The 17,412-nt window shown below is 49.5% G+C and overlaps 1 protein-coding gene across 1 annotated transcript; it reads left to right on the forward strand.

Moving 5' to 3' along the window:
- The first annotated feature begins 1,646 nt into the window (after positions 1 to 1,646).
- Positions 1,647 to 17,019, forward strand: IL10RA (interleukin 10 receptor subunit alpha). The gene is made up of 7 exons (XM_010367426.2): positions 1,647 to 1,828; positions 3,787 to 3,907; positions 4,845 to 5,023; positions 8,764 to 8,933; positions 9,517 to 9,667; positions 11,108 to 11,229; positions 14,234 to 17,019. Exons 1-7 carry the CDS (start codon positions 1,762 to 1,764, stop codon positions 15,158 to 15,160), a joined length of 1,737 nt encoding a protein of 578 aa, XP_010365728.2. The 5' UTR covers positions 1,647 to 1,761; the 3' UTR covers positions 15,161 to 17,019.
- Positions 17,020 to 17,412: the final 393 nt, after the last annotated feature.

Raw genomic sequence — 17,412 nt, forward strand, 5'->3', positions numbered from 1 at the left:
TGGGCCTGGGAGTGAAGCGTGGAGACACAAACATGGCTTCTGTTTATGTCCTTACAAAATGTTTTTTTCGAAGGAACTGGATGTGTCAGCCTGTAACCTGCAAAAGGGTCTGGCTCTTGCTGCTTGTAGAAAGAATGGATACTAAAGGAAAATCTGCTAGCTGCCGTGCTAGCAGGGGAAGAGCAGCAAACAATTCCACTCTTCAATTCACGGGGGGAGCACAGGGGTTCTTTAAGAAAGGATCTGAAATGCAGAAAAGGCAAGGGTGAGGTTAGGAGGTGCCAGGTAGCATGACTTGTTCGGGTGGTCCTCTTTAATTATGGTCTTAATTGGTGGAGGGGCTGGTGCAATCGTGGATCCTGCCAGGTTATAAATTAGTTACTCTTCAGCAGGGTATATGTTCAACTCCCGAAGTAAGCTTTTGCTGGAGAGAGAATTCCGGAGGTGCCTGGTCCCCATCAGGATGCATCTCCTGAGGCATCTAAGGAAATATATGACCAGATAAGAGCATAGCGTGTGCTTAACAAGCACGTGGGTAAATAACTGTGCATAAGGCACGGGAGTACAGTATGGGACAGGAAAGGGAGTGGATGTTCACAGCACATCCTGAGGCTGTATTTCAAGATGAGAGGTAACATACACACAGTTTATCTCAAAGTGATTTCTTGAGGCCCGGCGGGGGGGGGAGAGAAAAAAGGAAAGAAGAAAAACTAAGTCTAAAACACGGTTTAAGGCCAGGCGCAGTGGCTCACGCCTATAATCCCAGCACTTTGGGAGGCCACGAGGGTGGATCACCTGAGGTCAGGAGTTCGAGACCAGCCTGGCCAACATGGTGAAATCCCGTCTCTACCAAAAATACAAAAATTAGCCCAGGCGTGGTGGCGCATGCCTGTAATCCCAGCTACTCGGAAGGCTGAGGCAGGGAGAATCGCTTGAACCTGGGAGGCGAAGGTTGCAGTGAGCCTAAATCGCGCCACTGCATTCCACCTTGGGCAACAACACAGCGAGACTGTCTTAAAAAAAAAAAAAAAAATCGCGGTTTGAGGCTCAGCTGTTAAGCTGCTGGTTAAAAGCCTCTTTCTTGGGCCTCTCAGTTTCCTGGGACTTTGGGGGCAGGTCTGCATAAACTGCTTAGTCGTAGACCCCCCTCCAACAATTAGGTAGGTGACTACGTAGTACTCATTCATCGGTGTCCTCAGACCCCCACACGGAGGCCCTGGGGCAACGCCAAGACCCAAACCCCCGTCCTGGCGCCCTTGCCCTCAAGCGCCTGCAACTACCTCCTCCCCATTTGGAGGGGCCGCGGCCACATCTTCAACGCCAAGCCGTGGCACGCCCAGCAAAAGCGGGTCGGACGCCCTCACCCGACCTTCCGCACTCAGGGGCGAGGCTGTGCCTGGCCACCTGCTCCCCAACACTTGCACACGCACGCACGCACACACACACACGCACGGCCAGCCGGGCTACCCGGACCACTTTGACCCGAAGGCACTGGAGGCCCAGGGGCAAGGGAAAGGAGGGGTGGCCGGAGCCCGCTTCCGCCCCGGGACAGTCTCGGGTTTGCCCCAGGCGGGCTCCCTACGGGACTTGGTTCCCCATCCGCGGCCTCGGGGGCGGGGCGTCTGTAGACAACGCCCCGCGGACGTCAGCCCGGCTGGGCGCGGGCGGAGCGGACGGCGCAGTTGTCAGTCCCAGCCCAAGGGTTGCTGGAGGCGCGCAGGCCGGCTGGGCTCCGGCCCCGGACGATGCGGCGTGCCCAGGATGCTCCCGCGCCTCGTAGTGCTGCTGGCGGCGTTCCTCAGTCGCCGCCTTGGCTCAGACGCTCATGGTAAGGCTCTGGGACGCGGCCCTTCCCTGCCCTGCCCTCTCCGCGCCCGCTCCGTTAAAGTTCTCCATCCAGTGGAGAGCCCTGGCTGGCTGGCCCTCTGGGGAGAGGGGTGCCGGGCCGGGCTCCCTTACTCTGGCAAACCTGGATCTCAGGCTTACCTGTTGTGTAAGTGGAGGAGGCTGAGGCTGACAGGAACTGACGGATTGGGAAGGATAGAGAAGTATGTTCAAGGCCAAACCCCCACCCCGCAAACCTCATCATCCACCCACTTCTCCATGAGCCTTAACTTTAGATCTAGGTTTTTTGCTGTTTAGGTTCAAATGACGGGACTTCTTGTCCCCTTGGGGAATAAATTTGATCTTCTGACTCTCCCTTCTCTTAGTCCTTCAACTAACCGCTTTCTGTTCTCCTCCCATCTCACCTTCATCCCTCCCTGATTTCCCCGATCTGATCCTCCGTGCTCCACCTGTAGCCCCCAACTCACTCCCACTGCCACCTGCCTCCCTCTTCCCTTACTTAGTTCAGGCTCCTAACCCAGGCAGTTCTCTGGCAAAGTTTCTGCAACTAAGAAAAGTAAACCCCAGAGAGAGAATGAAAGAGCCCGGAGTTGGAGGGACCAAGAGCAGAGACAGAGAGCAATGACCGAAACTGCTTCTTCATGACACCAAAATACAAAGTAAAACATGCAGTCAGCCATTCACGTGATCGAGAGTTGAGTCGGGGACGTGCAGCCCAAACACCACAAAGACTCCCTGCGTTTTTCACTTTCCGTCTAATGTTTCGAAATCAAGGCACTGACGCGAAGATCAAAGACGGTATAAGAAAGAAAGCAAGAGACAGATGACAGCATCCCCCAAAAAATAAATAAATAAAAAACAGGTGCATGATTAGAGAGATGTGGAGAAGTTAGAAAACTAGGGAGTGGAGCCGAGTCGCTGTCAAATGGAGAGAACTTAGAGGTCAAGGAGAAGGGGAATCAACCAGCCATTGGCCTTGCACATACTTCAGTCTGCTTAATCAGCAAGACTCTTAAAGTAGAAATGTTTGTTGCATTCTTACAAAGAAGACAATGGGTTCAGCAGTGTTTCCCATGGTGAATGGTGTGTCCTAGGGGTAAAGGGAGAGTGGAGCTAGGAATTGGTATTGAGTATCTTGCCTGGGAGCTACGGGTGCCAGCACTTGTGGGGATGTCCTCAGTCATGTGTAGAGCCACAGCTGACTTATTCCTTCTGTCCTTGCCCAGCCAGGGGTTGGGCATCTGGCTACAGGCAAAGCCCTTCTAGAAACTAAGGAATGAGGCAAGCACTTAGCTTGGGGAGCCCAGGAGAACTGTGAAGAGAAGCAGGCAGATGTCAGCAAGCGGGCTGTCTGTGTACTTAATGAGATGGCTTTGAGCTGGAGCCTGGGCCAAGCCAGGGTGGGGACCAGGTGTGGGGATGGGGCCAGGCCTAGGAATAGTGCTAGAGCAGAGACAGGGTTTGGGCAGAGCCAGGGACTAACACATCTGAGAGCTTATTGCCAACTTGCTTAGCCCTTGGCCCCTGCCTTCTTCCCTGGGAGGCATCAGACTCAGCTTGGCTCTTCTCAGCCACCACTGCAGCTTCTGATCACAGACAGCACAGGACAGTGATTTAGGGAGACACACTAGCTCTAGAATCAGACATATCTGGATTCATGTGCCCACTCTGCCCCTTAGTGGCTCCACTGGCCTCAGGTGAGCCATAGCCTCTCTGAACCTGCCTTTCTTCTTTGATAAAATTGGGGTCATCAATGCCTGCTGTGTAGGGCTACTGTGCTAATTAAATGGAACATATGTAAAGTACTTAGCCCAGCACTCAGCTCATAGTAAAGCACTCAAGAAATGGTAGCTGTTATATTCCTTGCCACCATCCCCAGCCTCCTCCTCATCCTTTGGGGGTGGGCCCTCCCAGCTGTGGTACTGACATTCTTCTCCCCAGGGACAGAGCTACCCAGCCCGCCATCTGTGTGGTTTGAAGCAGAATTTTTCCACCACATCCTCCACTGGACACCCATCCCAAATCAGTCTGAAAGTACCTGCTATGAAGTGGCGCTCCTGAGGTGAGGAAAGGGGAAGAGCGAAGGGGAGGGAGGAGTGAATCCCCGCCTAGTCCCCTACTCCCCTAGTATGGGAAGATACCTGCCTTGTTAATGAAGTGAGTGCCTGAGGGCCCCTGACACAAAGCCAGCAGTTGACAAGTACTGATTGAGACTCCTGTGCTAAGCAATGTGCCCGGAGCTCTGGGTGAAAAGGCCAGCGCCTTTGCTCATTCCAGAGTAAGAAAAGCCTTTGCACCAAGGCTTTTCTTTTTTTTCTTTTGTTTTGTTTTGTTTTGAGACAGCTTCACGCTCTGTCCCCCAGGCTGGGGTGCAGTGGTGCAATCTCAGCTCACTGCAGCCTCTGCCTCCTGAGTTCAAGCAATTCTCCCACTTCAGCCTTCCTAGTAGCTGGGATTACAGGAGCCTACCACCATGCCTGGCTAATGTTTGCATTTTTAGTAGAGACGGGGTTTCACCATGTTGGCCAGGCTAGTCTTGAACTCCTGACCTCAGGGGATCCACCCACCTCAGCCTCCCAAAGTGCTGGGATTATAGACGTGAGCCACCACCTCCGGCCTCCAAGGCTTTTCTGTCTTACTGGAAAAGCAGGAGAAGCATCCACAGTATAGCCAGACAACAGGGGAACCCTAATGACTGCAAACACAATGTGAAGGGAGAGACTGGGCTGTGCTGTAGGAGCTAGCAAGGCTTTCTGGAAGAGCTGGGACTACTCGTATTTCTATCTAAAAATCTTGTAGACCACATGGAAATTGGTACAGGGTCCCAGGACCAAGGGAGACCCCTCACAATGAGCTGCCGTGGACTAGAGGATATAGCCTGAGGTCTGTCCCAGTTTCTCCCACTGTGGGAGCTCTCTTCCTGGCCTCTTGCATCTCCCTTAAAGGAGGTAGGATTGAGCACAGGCTCCTTTCCAGTGCCTAACCTGGTATCTCTTCAGGTATGGAGTAGAGCCCTGGAACTCCATCTCCAACTGTAGCCAGGCCCTGTCCTATGACCTTACCGCAGTGACCTTGGACCTGTACCGCAGCAATGGCTACCGGGCCAGAGTGCGTGCTGTGGATGGCAGCCGGCACTCCAACTGGACCGTCACCAACACCCGCTTCTCTGTGGATGAAGGTGCTTTTCCTCCCTTGACTTAGAACATGTCTCTGAAGTCCCTTCCAGCCAGGAACTCTAGTCTAGAGCTTTTCTGTCTATTACCATCGCTTACCACGTCAGCCAGGCTCCCTGGCTGGAGAGCTAGTTGCCCAAACAGGGCAGGACTTTGGAGAACGTTAGATAAAATATAGCTCAAGTTGTTTAAAATTTAAAAGAGAACTGGAGTTGTTTATCTTACAGAAGAGAGGTCTTGGGGTGGATTGGGGCAGCTGAGTCATCAGGTCCAGGCCTGTGAACTTCTTTTTTGAGGGAGGGTTCAGGGAGAGGAAGCGAATCCATGAACACTCAGCATAGGGCAGCAAGCAGTAGGCAGAATTCGGGTGAGTCCCCCGCTTCTTTAGGGGTGAACACCCAGGGGTCATCCCTTTGAAATGGGAAGTGCTACTAAGGAGAAGTTACGGATCCCTTTCTGGAGAGGTAAGAGGAAAGGATAAGCCCCCAACTCAGTGGGATTTTGCATCCCACCAGTTGGGATTAAGAAAGTTTTGTGTGCACGGAGACCTTGCTGTAGGATTCAGAGTTAGAGCCGATGGTCTGGGAGGTCATTGGCTGCTCACAGGGCACTGCTCAGCTGGTGCAGAAGCATTTCCCAGCAAAGGTGTTTCAGATACCTATTTCCAGGGCCCAGGCTCGGAAATTCAAGCTAACTGTGTCTTGAATGGGCCCAGGGCATCTGTATTTTTTTTTTTTTTTTTTTTTAATATTTGGTTCTTCTTTGTATTCTGATTTGAGCAAGGCAATTATAAAAAGACATTTTTGAGGAACTTGCCATATTTGTATATGAAATGGTTTTTAGGGCATATTGCTAGGTGTTTGTTTGTTACAGGTGATAACAGCATGGTAGTTATATTTACAAAGGTGTGATACGTGAGAGATACATACTTAAGTAATTAAGAATTAACTAATACAGTGCTTGGGATTTTCTTTAAAATGCTAAAGTAAATTTCATGGGGGGATATTGATGACCCTCCCCCACGACCAATTGCTTTAAAGTTGGCCTAGTGTTTGCAATTACTAAAGCTGGGACTTTGGGAATCATTATATTCTCTTCTACTTTTGTGTCTATCCAAAATTTCTACATAAAAATATAATCAATGTAATTTATCACATTAACTATTCAGAAAAGAAAACGACATTTAAAGAGAAACTAAGCGAAGTTAAAGTAGAAAGAAAATGTCCTAACCTGTAGAAAGGTATCTATCTACACACACCTACCATAAATATTATGCTTAACAGTAAAGTGTTGGGCTGGGCACAGTGGCTCATGCCTGTAATCCCAGCACTTTGGGAGGCCAAGGTGGGCAGATCACCTGCGGTCAGGAGTTCAAGACCAATCTGGCTGACAAGGTGAAACCCATCTCTACTAAAAATACAAAAATGAACGGGGCCTGGTGGCATGCACCTGTAGTCTCAGCTACTCAGGGAGGCTGAGGCAGGAGAATCACTTGAACCTGGGAGGCACAGGCTGCAGTGAGCCAAGATCAAGTCATTGCTCTCCACTCTGGGCAACAGAGGGAGACTCTGTCTCAAAAAAACAAACAAATAAACAAAAACAAAACAGTAAAGTGTTGAAAACATTTTATAAAAAAAGTTTTTGTTTTATTTTTAATTGACAAGTAATAATTCTGCATGTTTATGAGGTACAGTGTTATGTATACATAATACATGTATACCTTGTGGAATGATCAAATCAAGGTAATTAGAATATCTATCACCTCAAATAGTTAGCATTTCTTTGTGCCAGAAGCATTTAAAATATTATCTTTTAGCTATTTTGAAATATGCAGTCCATTATTACCACTGCATTCACCTTGCCATGCAATAGGCACCAGAACTTATTCCTCCTGTCTCACTGTAACTTGGTACCCATCTCCTTGTTCCCTATTCACTTCCCCCACCTGCCTCCTTCCAGCCTCTGGTAACCCCTTCTACTCTCTACTTCTATGAATCGAATTCTAAAATAATTCTACTTAGATTCTATACCTAAGTGAGATCTTATGGTATTTATCTCTTTGCACCTGGCTTATTTCGCTAATGATGTCCTCTAGGTCCATCTGTGTTGTCCCAAATGAGAGTTTCCTTTTTTTTTCAATTTGAGACAAAGTCTTGCTCTGTCACCCAGGCTGGAGTGAAATAGCTTGATCTCATCTCACTTCAACCTCCACCTTCCGAGTTCAAGAGATTCTCCTGCCTCAGCCTCCTGACTGGCTGGGAGTACAGGCACGTGCCACCACGCCTGGTTAACTTTTACATATTTAGTAGAGATGAGGTTTCACCATGTTGGCCAGGCTGGTCTCGGACTCCTGACCTCAAATGATCCACCCGCCTCAGCCTCCCAAAGTGCTAGGATTACAGGCGTGAGCCACTGGGCCAGGCCTCAGTTTCCTGTTTTTCAAGGCTGAACAGGATTCTGTTGTATACACATACCACATTTTAAAAACCCATTCATCTGTTGGTGGGCATTTCCATATCTTGGCTGTCGTGAATAATGCTGCAGTGAACGGGGGATACAGGTATCTCTTCAATACACTAATTTCAATATCTTTAGTAACTGCAAACACTAGGCCAATTTTAAAGTAATTGGTGGTGGGGAGGGTCATCAATATCCCCCCATGAAATTTACTTTAGCATTTTAAAGAAAATCCCAAGCACTCTATTACTTAATTCTTAATTAAGTAATATATACCCAGTAGTGAGAATTGCTGGATCACATGGTAGTTCTATTTTTAGATTTTTGAGGAATATCCATACTGTTTTCCACAATGGCTGAGAAATTCACCACCAGCGACGTGCAAGGGTTTCCCTTTTCACCACATCTTTGTCAACACTTGTTACTTCCATCTTTTGGATAATAGCCAATCTAACAGATGTGAAGTGGTATCTCATTGTGGTTTTAATTTGCATTTCTCTGATGATTAGAGATGTTGGCCATTTTTTCATGTATCTGTTGGTCATTTGTATGTCTTCTTTTAAATGTCTATTCAAGTCCTTTGCCCATTTTAAAAACAGGTTTATTTGTTTTCTTGTTATTGAGTATTCTGAGTTCCTTGTATATTTAGGTTATTAACCCCTTATTCAATGTACATTTGTAAATATTTTCCACCCATTCATAGATTGTGTCTTCACTCTAGTAATTGTTTCTTTTGCTGTGCAGAAGCTCTTTAGTGTAATGCAATCCCATTTGTCTATTTTTGCTTTTGTTGCCTGTGCTTTAGGGATCGTATCCAAGAAACCTTTGCCCAGACCAACATCTTAGAACTTTGCCCCAGGTTTTCTTCTAGTTTTTTATAGTTTTAGGTGTTACATTTGTCTTTACTCCATTTTGAGTTGATTCTTATGTAAGGGGTGAGACAAAGATTTATTTTCGTTGTTCTGTTTGTGAATATACAGTTTTCCCAACACCATTTATTGAAGAGACTGTTCTTTTCCCATTGTGTGTTCTTGGCCCCTTTGTTGAAAATCAATTGTGGGTTTATCTCTGGGCTCTCCATCATATTCCATTGGTTGATGCATCTGATTTTAGAGTATATGTATTTTTAATGTGCTCCCCAAGATGCCCTTATATCCTGCTGCATTGACAAACCTGTGGCCTAGGTTTTAATTAAGCTTAATTCTGGAGGCAAAGTCTGGGGGGAACAGCCAAGCCCTCCTCAGCCCTCAGGTCTCATGGTTTTGCCCCCCTACTCCACCCCATTTAGTGACTCTGACAGTTGGCAGTGTGAAGCTAGAGATCCACAATGGCTTCATCCTCGGGAAGATTCAGCCCCCCAGGCCCAAGATGGCCCCTGAAAATGACACATATGAAAGCATCTTCAGTCACTTCCGAGAGTATGAGATTGCCATTCGCAAGGTGCCGGGAAACTTTACGGTATGGAGTTCCCCAAGGCCCCAGAACCAGAGCTCCCTTGGCTTCCCTGTCCCCTGGGCTGGAAGCACCCTTGTGTGCCATTAGGAACTTTGCTTGTGGACTAAAGGGAGGGTCTGGGATGGTAGGTGAGCAGAGGAGGGAGCAGAACCCACCTCAGCCCTCAGAGCTATGCTCTTGTGAGATGCTCCTCAAAGGCATTGCCTACTAGGGCAATTGGGCACCCCAGAGCCTTTCTAGATGAAGCAATATGGCTCTGAGAGGCTCTGTAAGCTAACAGAGGGCACCCCTGGTATGGGAGAGCTGGCATCTGCGAAATCCACTCTCTTTCCTCTCCACCACAGTTGATTTCAGCGCCTTCTGGGAAGATCTTCAGCATCTATCAAACACTGCTTTTTCTTTTAAAATACAAAATAAAATTGTGGTCATTACAGAGATCATGTGCTGCCTTGGTAATTGTGGGGGTTGTTACACAAAGGATACTGAATGGAGTTGGCTGAAATCACCTCTAAAGGCCCGCCAGCTCTCAGTGTCTGTGTGCCGTGAAATAAAATGATTTTGTTAATTGCTATCATTTTTGTTCCAGTTCACACACAAGAAAGTAAAACATGAAAACTTCAGCCTCCTAACCTCTGGAGAAGTGGGAGAGTTCTGTGTCCAGGTGAAACCATCTGTCACCTCCCGAACTAACAAGGGGATGTGGTCTAAAGAGGAGTGCGTCTCCCTCACCAGGCAGTGTGAGTCAGCCGGGCTGCTCTCAGCATGGGAAGGGAGACTGGGAGGGCCTGGTGCAATCCAAAATGCGTGCACCCGGGAAGCTGGTGCCAGCCACTGTGTTAGGTGCTGCTTCATATAACTCTGCATCCTTAACAGGAGAGAGGTCCTACTGTCCTCGTTTTAGAGATGAGGGAACTGAGGCTCAGTATTAGCAACTTCCTAGGGTTGCACAGCTAGGACTTGGTGGCAGAACCAGGTCTCTTGTGATCTAGTATCCTCCCACTGGAGCACAGCGGTGTTTCCCAACAACATCCCCCTCCCCCAGGACCATCTTCAGTCAGCTGTGCTAGTTCCTGTTGTTAAGGTCTTCTGCTGTTCTTCCTCAGAGCCAGGGATACAAAGGGCTTCTCCTTACTTCCCCTACTCTGCTCCGCTCCTTACCAGAGCTGCTAATGTCAGCAAATACTGCTCCAGGCTGTCAGTCAGGTGCCGGGGCTGTAGGGGGAGGGAGAGAATAGAGGACGTGGAGGCCACGGTCCTGCCTAGGAGGATCTCGCTTCCCGGCTGGGGAGATACAGTGTGCACAGAGGAGACTGTAACAAGCAACTCTTTCTGGACAGCTGATGAGATGTCCAGCACCCAGTGAATCAGGCCAACAGTAAGTGCTCTGGGAGGGCCCAGTCCAGTGTGGGCAGGGTCTGGCAAAGACAAAAGTGACTCCTGCTAGATCTGCAACAAATTTCAGTTTATGAAGGACACTCAACAGCTCAGTGTCATTTAAGTCTCAATGCAGAGTAAGGCACTAAGTGGGTATCAGGCAGCCTTGAGAGTTTTTCATACATTCTTTCACTGATACATGAAATAGTTCTGTTCAAATCTCAGCTTTACTACTTTTGAGGTATATGACTTCGGGAAAATTACTTAACTTCTATGTGCTTCAGGATCCTAATCTGTAAAAATGGTGCTGATGATAGTATTTACCTCCTATAAGTATAAAAGTTAAAAGAATCTCATGGTATTGGTACATGGTCAGTGCTGTGTACTTCACAACCACCTTATGAGGTTGGTGGCTCTGAGAGAGTAAGTAATTTGTCCACAGTTGCACAGCTAGTAAGTGGTGAAGCTGGGACTTTAACCCGGATCTAGCAGCCCCCAGAGCCTCGACTCTTACTTGCTGTACCATCCTGCCTCGCTGTTCTGTTTGCTGTGATGAGAGTCGTGTGCAGAGAGCTGGAAGCAGTCAGCACATCTCCTAAGGGAATCCTTCAGGGCATGGTTTGGAAGACCAGGTGGGGATTCACAGAAACCTAGACTCATCTAGAGCTGTGGCCTGTAGGTCGCCTTGGGCCACTGAATGGTTCCTGACAGTGGCCAATGGATTTCATGGGACCAGAGTCCTGTGACCAGAATCACCATGCTCCATGGGGCCAGGCCACAAACACATCTCTCTTGGCCTGCAGATTTCACCGTGACCAACGTCATCATCTTCTTTGCCTTTGTCCTGCTGCTCTCCGGAGCCCTGGCCTACTGCCTGGCCCTCCAGCTGTATGTGCGGCGCCGAAAGAAGCTGCCCAGGGTCCTGGTGAGTCTTGCAAGGAGGTCACTGCCCCATCCTTCCCAGCCACACCAGAGCTTCCAGGAGGGCAGGGAGCTCTTTTCCTCCCAGACAGTCCATTGCCTCAGCTTGCCTCTGCTCTCAGCCCTGGTGTAATTGGGAGATACCTTCATCAGGCACTATGGGGACAGAGGGAGGAAGTGAGCATGAAGCCCAGTACCAAGAATGCTGCCGTCCAGTAGCTCAGATAAGACACATGGAATCACAAACCTCAATGACCACGAGCCATTTTGGTATGATCTACTAGTAGCTGGCCATGGACTAGCCCCTGTGCATTACATCTCTGATAATGAGGCACAGTTTTAACCCCTTTTCACAAGTGAGGAAACTGAGGCACAGAGAGATTGTTACACACACAGGGCCACACAACCAGGAAGCGTCGGGGATGGAGCCCACTTTCCCACAGCTAGTGGCCATGGGTATTCCACAACAGAGAAAGAAGGAAAGGCCAGAAGTGCTGGTCCTTGGGTTGCTGTCAGAGTGGGCCAGAGGAGAGAGGACGCTGAGGGGTGGTGGGGATGCTGGGCCACTGTAGAGGGGATGCGGGCTGGGGCAGGGAGGGGCTCATGGAGGAGGCCAAGCCCTCCTCCCCTCCCAGAGTGTGTCCTCTTGCTACATTGTACTGACAAATGATACATTTGCGGCAAGCCAGCCTCCAAAACTCAGCTTGCAAAGATTGGGCAGCATTTTCCAAACCTCGGCCTGTCTCTGGCCTGGAGTTCAGGCCACATTGAAGGTTGCCCACCATAGCCCGCATAGCTGGCACTACTGCATGATGGCCAAGGGATCAGCTGGGAAGGACCCAGCTCCGTCTGCAAGGCAGGGGCCCCACAACTGGAAGGGGAATCTCCAGAGGGATCCTGGGATCTCTAGGGAAAACAAGAAGAGAGACAAGTGCAGTGGCGCAATCTCAGCTCACTTGCAGCCTCCACCTCCCAGGTTCCAGTGATTCTCCTGCCTTAGTCTCCCGAGTAGCTGGGATTACAGGTGTCCACCAGCATGCCTAGCTAATTTTTATGTTTTTAGTAGACACGGGGTTTTCCCATGTTGACCATGCTGGTCTCGAACCCCTGATCTCCAGTGATACGCCCACCTCAGCCTCCCAAAGTGCTAGGATTACAGGCATGAGCCACCGCACCCTGCCCCTTTTGTACTTTTGGATCACAGAACTGACTTGTCCTTGAGGGTTTTTTCTCTTCAGGATAAATATAACACAGTTCCCTTCATCTGATGATCGTAGTCATCACCACATGAATAAATTCTAATGCACAGAGCATTGGCACATTCATTAGTTTGTTCTCGTTCATTAGCTTGTTTGATCTGATCTTTCAACAGTTCATCAAGGTAAGTATTATTGGACAAGAAAGGAATTTCAAATCAGGACAGTTGAGGATGAATTCCACATGTGTTCTTTACTGTTTGCGCAAGTCATTTAACTTCTCTGAGCTTCAGTTTTCTCCTCTAGGAAATAGAGGTAATAATATTTCTCTTACAGAATTATTGGAGGGTAAAGTTCAATTCAACATATATTTATTGAGCACCTTCTGTGTACCACACTTTGTTCTAAGCACTGTAGACACATTAACTACAACATAAGGAGGCAGGTTCTGTCATTATTTCCATGTTACAGATGAGCAGCTAAAGCACAGAGAGGGGAAGTAATTTGATCAAGGTAACAAAGCTGATAAGAGTCAGAGCTGGGGTTTGAACCTATGAAGTCTGGCTCTAGAGGACACATCCTAAATCACCAAACAATGTGATAGGAATAGGGACTCAACCAATCAGAGCTGCATTTGAATCATCATGTACCAAGGAAATGAGGGCAGATGTGCAACCATGAGTCAGTGAATCCATCGGCAGACCTTAGGAGGACCTAATGTGTGCCAGCTCAGTCTAGACTCTGGAGACAGGGTAGTAAACAACACTAGATAGTTCCTGCCCTCAAGGAGTTTGTGTTCTTTTGGGAATGTGGAGTAAGTGAGTGTGTGTATGGTGAGAGACAGAAAACAAACAAGTAAAATAATTCTAGGAACAAAGTGCTAGGAAGAAGTAACAGAGTTAATGTGGAGAGAGTGGCAGGAGTGCTGGTTTAGTCAAGGTATTCAAGAAGGCTTTGCTGAAGAAGTGACATCTGAACTGAGACCTAAACCATGAACAGGACACGGCCATATAAAGTGCTGAGATCATGTCAAGCACGAGGGAAAGCATGTGCAAAGGCCCTGAGGCAGTCTGGTGCTTGATGTGTTCTGGGACAGAAAGAACACCAGTGTGGCTAGGGCAGAGGGGTTATGTGACTTCCTTAAAACCCTTGGCAATTAACAGAGAGCAGCCCCTTCTCTGCGAGTTCCACACCTGTGCCACTGCCCCACACTGCAGCCACCATGTTCGTGTGAGTCATGACTCAGGGAATAGAGAAATTAATTTGGTGTCTCACATCCAGAATTTTAGAAAATGAAATGGGCAGGAGGGCATAGACTAGGATACAATAGAATAAGAACTGCAGAAATATGTGGCACAGCTCATAATGATGAGTATTATTTTGTGAAACTGGTTTCAGTTATTTACATATGGGTATATATACAAGTCATTATGCAACTTATTTCTGATTTTGAGTCATCATCAAAAAAGTTTGAAACACGCTTCTAGATGGGTCTAGCCTGCTTTCAGGTTTGAAAAGCACTGTGGATGGAGCCACCTGATAGTTTTCACCATGCTCAGCAGACCCTGGTTCTGCCTGTTACTCCATCTGGGCCCAAGAATACAAACTTCTTATGTATCTGGACTGAGCCAAACTGGGAATAGCATTAGGAGGAAAGCTGGATTTGAAAACAAAACAGAACACATTGCAGTGTAATTAAGACTGCAGTCCCCTCCGTTGAGCTCTCCTCCTGGGCCTGGCCTTCCCCGGCAGCACTGGGATGGGTGCTGGAAGGTGACTCCCACCTCTCTCACTCTGTCCTCTCTTCCCCAGCTCTTCAGGAAGCCCAACGCCTTCATCTTCATCAGCCAGCGTCCCTCCCCAGAAATCCAAGACACCATCCACCCGCTTGATGAGGAGGCCTTCCTGAAGGTGTCACCAGAGCTGAGGAACTCGGACCTGCATGGCAGCACGGACAGTGGCTTTGGCAGTACCAAGCCATCCCTGCAGACTGAAGAGCCCCAGTTCCTCCTCCCTGACCCTCACCCCCAGGCTGACAGAACGCTGGGAAATGGAGAGCCCCCTGAGCTGGGCGACAGCTGCAGTAGTGGTAGCAGCAATAGCACAGACAGCGGGATCTGCCTGCAGGAGCCCAGCCTGAGCCCCAGCACTGGGCCCACCTGGGAGCAGCAGGTGGGGAGCGACAGCAAGGGCCAGGATGACAGTGGCATTGGCCTAGTTCAAAACTCTGAGGGCCAGGCTGGGGACACACAGGGTGGCTCAGCCTTGGGCCACGACAGTCCCCCAGAGCCTGAGGTGCCTGCGGAACAAGACCCAACTGCTGTGGTATTCCGGGGCTACCTGAGGCAGACCAGATGCGCTGAGGAGAAGGCAACCAAGACAGGCTGCCTGGAGGAAGAATTGCCCCTGACAGGTGGCCTTGGGCCCAAATTCAGGGGATGCCTGGATGACAAGGCAGGCTTGCATCCACCAGCCCTGGCCAAGGGCTATTTGAAACAGGATCCCCTAGAAATGACTCTGGCTTCCTCGGGGGCCCCAACTGAACAGTGGAACCAGCCCACTGAGGAATGGTCACTCCTGGCCTTGAGCAGCTGCAGTGACCTGGGAACATCTGACTGGAGCTTTGCCCATGACCTTGCCCCTCTAGGCTGTGTGGTAGCCCCAGGTGGTCTCCTGGGCAGCTTTAACTCAGACCTGGTTACCCTGCCCCTCATCTCTAGCCTGCACTCAAGTGAGTGACTCGAGCTGAGAGGCTGCTTTTGATTTTAACCATGCCTGCTCCTCTGCCTGGACCAGGAGGAGGGGCAACCAAGGCCGAAGTAAGGCACAGGGCAGTCTGGGCACTTTTCTGCAAGTTCACTGGGGACAGCCCCAGTCAGGCCCTGCAGGGCTGGTCAGGATGCCTGGGGCAGGAGGAGGTCAACTCACTGAGCTAGTGCAGAGTGTGGGGGGCACCGACCTGTTCCGTTGACTGAGGCCCTGCAGACTCTGGCAGAGCTGAGAAAGGCAGGGACCGTCTCCCTCCTTGGAACTCTTTCCTGTATCATAAAGGATTACTTGCTCAGGGGAACCATGGGGCTTTCTGGAGCTGTGGTGAGGCCGCCAGGTTGAAGTCAGCTCAGAGCCAGACCTCCCAGCTTAGGCTACCCAAGCATCAGGGCCTCCAGCAGGAAGAAGGGCTATGGGAATGGAAGCTTCAGGGCCTTGCTTCTGGCGTGGTTTTTAGGGGGAAAAGGAGGATATGGAGGCCGAGTTTGATCTCTGGGATGGTCACATGGGTTCCCCCCATCAGGCCTCTGAGGCAGGAAGCCTGTCACTGGAAGATCTTAAGGTATATATTTTCTGGATACTCAAACGCATCATGATGATTCACTGGGGAGAGACAAAGGGAGCTGAGACCCTGGATGGGGCTTCCAGCTCAGAACCCATCCCTCTGGTGGGTACCTGTGGAGCCCATCTGCAAATATCTCCCTCTCTCCAGCAAATGGAGTGGCACCCCCCTGGGGCACTGGCTGTGGCCAAGCCACTCACATCCCCACCCTGCTGCCCCACCGTCTTGCTGACAAGTTCCAGAGAAGCCGTGGTTGTTTGTATTGGTCATAACTCCGCCCTTTGGGCAGCCTCTGGGCTTGGGCACCAGCTCATGCCAGCCCCAGAGAGTCAGGGTTGGAGGCCTGTGCTTGTGTTTGCTGCTAATGTCCAGCTACAGACCCAGAGGATAAGCCACTGGGCACTGGGCTGGGGTCCCTGCCTTCTTGGTGTTCAGCTATGTGACTTTGGACTAGCCACTTGTCAGAGGGCCTCAATTTCCCCTTCTGTGAAATAAGTACTCCACCTTTAGGGGGTCCTCCATGTTTGCTGGGTATTAGCCAAGCTGGCCCTGGGAGAAAGTAGATACTGTCCACGGACTACCAAGCTGGCTTGTTTCTCATGCCAGGGGCTAACAGATCCAGTGGGAGTCCATGGTGTCATGCCAAGACAGTATCAGACACGGCCCCAGAAGGGGGCATTATGGGCCCCGCCTCCCCATAGGCCATTTGGAATCTGTCTTCAAACAAAGGCAGTTCAGTCCACAGGCATGGAAGCTGTGAGGGGACAGGCCTGTGCATGCCATCCAGAGTCATCTCTGAGCCCTGCCTTTCTCTGGAGCATTCTGAAAACACATTCTGGCCCAGGGAATCCAGCCATGACCCCTACCCCTCTGCCAGAGTGCTCTTAGGTGCCAGTCTGGCAACTGAACTCCCTCTGGAGACAGGCTTGAGGGAGGATTCCTCAGGGTTCCCTTGAAAGCTTTATTTATTTATTTTGTTCCTTTATTTATTGGAGAGGCAGCATTGCACAGTGAAAGAATTCTAGATATCTCAGGAGCCCTGAAGTTCTAGCTCTGACTCTGCTGTTCCCAGGGTTGTGACCTTGGGGAAGTCACTTATCCTCTCGCAGCCTCAGTTTCCTCATCTGCAAAATAATGACTGACTTGTCTAATCCATAGGGATGTGAGGTTCTGCTAAGGAAATGGGTATGAATGTGCCTTGAACACAAAACTCTGTCAATGAACAATACATGGTTTTTATTCCAATAAATTGTCGAGACCACAGGAATTGTGTGAAACCAGTCAGATTGCTGATGGCACAGTGGCTCATGGAGGACTCAGTTGTTGATAATGAGGAGGGTAATAATGGGTGGGATGTGTGATGTCACTTTAAGGAAACAGGGCTGAGGACTCAGGCTCAAATCCGACGGACCCAGGGAGTCCTCGTGCTACCTGTATTGTGACCTTGGGCCCATTACTTATCCTCTCCAGGTTTTCATTTCCCCACTCGTCATGTAGAGTTGACAACTCCCCATGGGGATGTTGTGAGGTTTAAATGAAATTGCACATAAAAAGTTTAACATGGTGCCAGGCATGTGGTGGTCCCCATGTGCACATAGCTGTCATTGGCTGTTAAGGCTGTAAAGAGAAATGGACAGCTTTTCTTGGAAGCAGGTGAAAA

This window comes from Rhinopithecus roxellana, chromosome 15 (assembly GCF_007565055.1).
Source record: "Rhinopithecus roxellana isolate Shanxi Qingling chromosome 15, ASM756505v1, whole genome shotgun sequence".
In the NCBI taxonomy this organism is placed as follows: domain Eukaryota; kingdom Metazoa; phylum Chordata; class Mammalia; order Primates; family Cercopithecidae; genus Rhinopithecus; species Rhinopithecus roxellana.

Excerpts from the sequence above, each read along its gene's own strand:
- IL10RA (XM_010367426.2), top strand. The coding sequence starts at position 1,762 with ATGCTCCCGCGCCTCGTAGTGCTGCTGGCGGCGTTCCTCAGTCGCCGC. Across the intron at positions 1,829-3,786 it reads CCTTGGCTCAGACGCTCATG|GGACAGAGCTACCCAGCCCG; the intron begins GTAAGGCTCTGG and ends TCTTCTCCCCAG. Across the intron at positions 11,230-14,233 it reads AGAAGCTGCCCAGGGTCCTG|CTCTTCAGGAAGCCCAACGC; the intron begins GTGAGTCTTGCA and ends TCTCTTCCCCAG.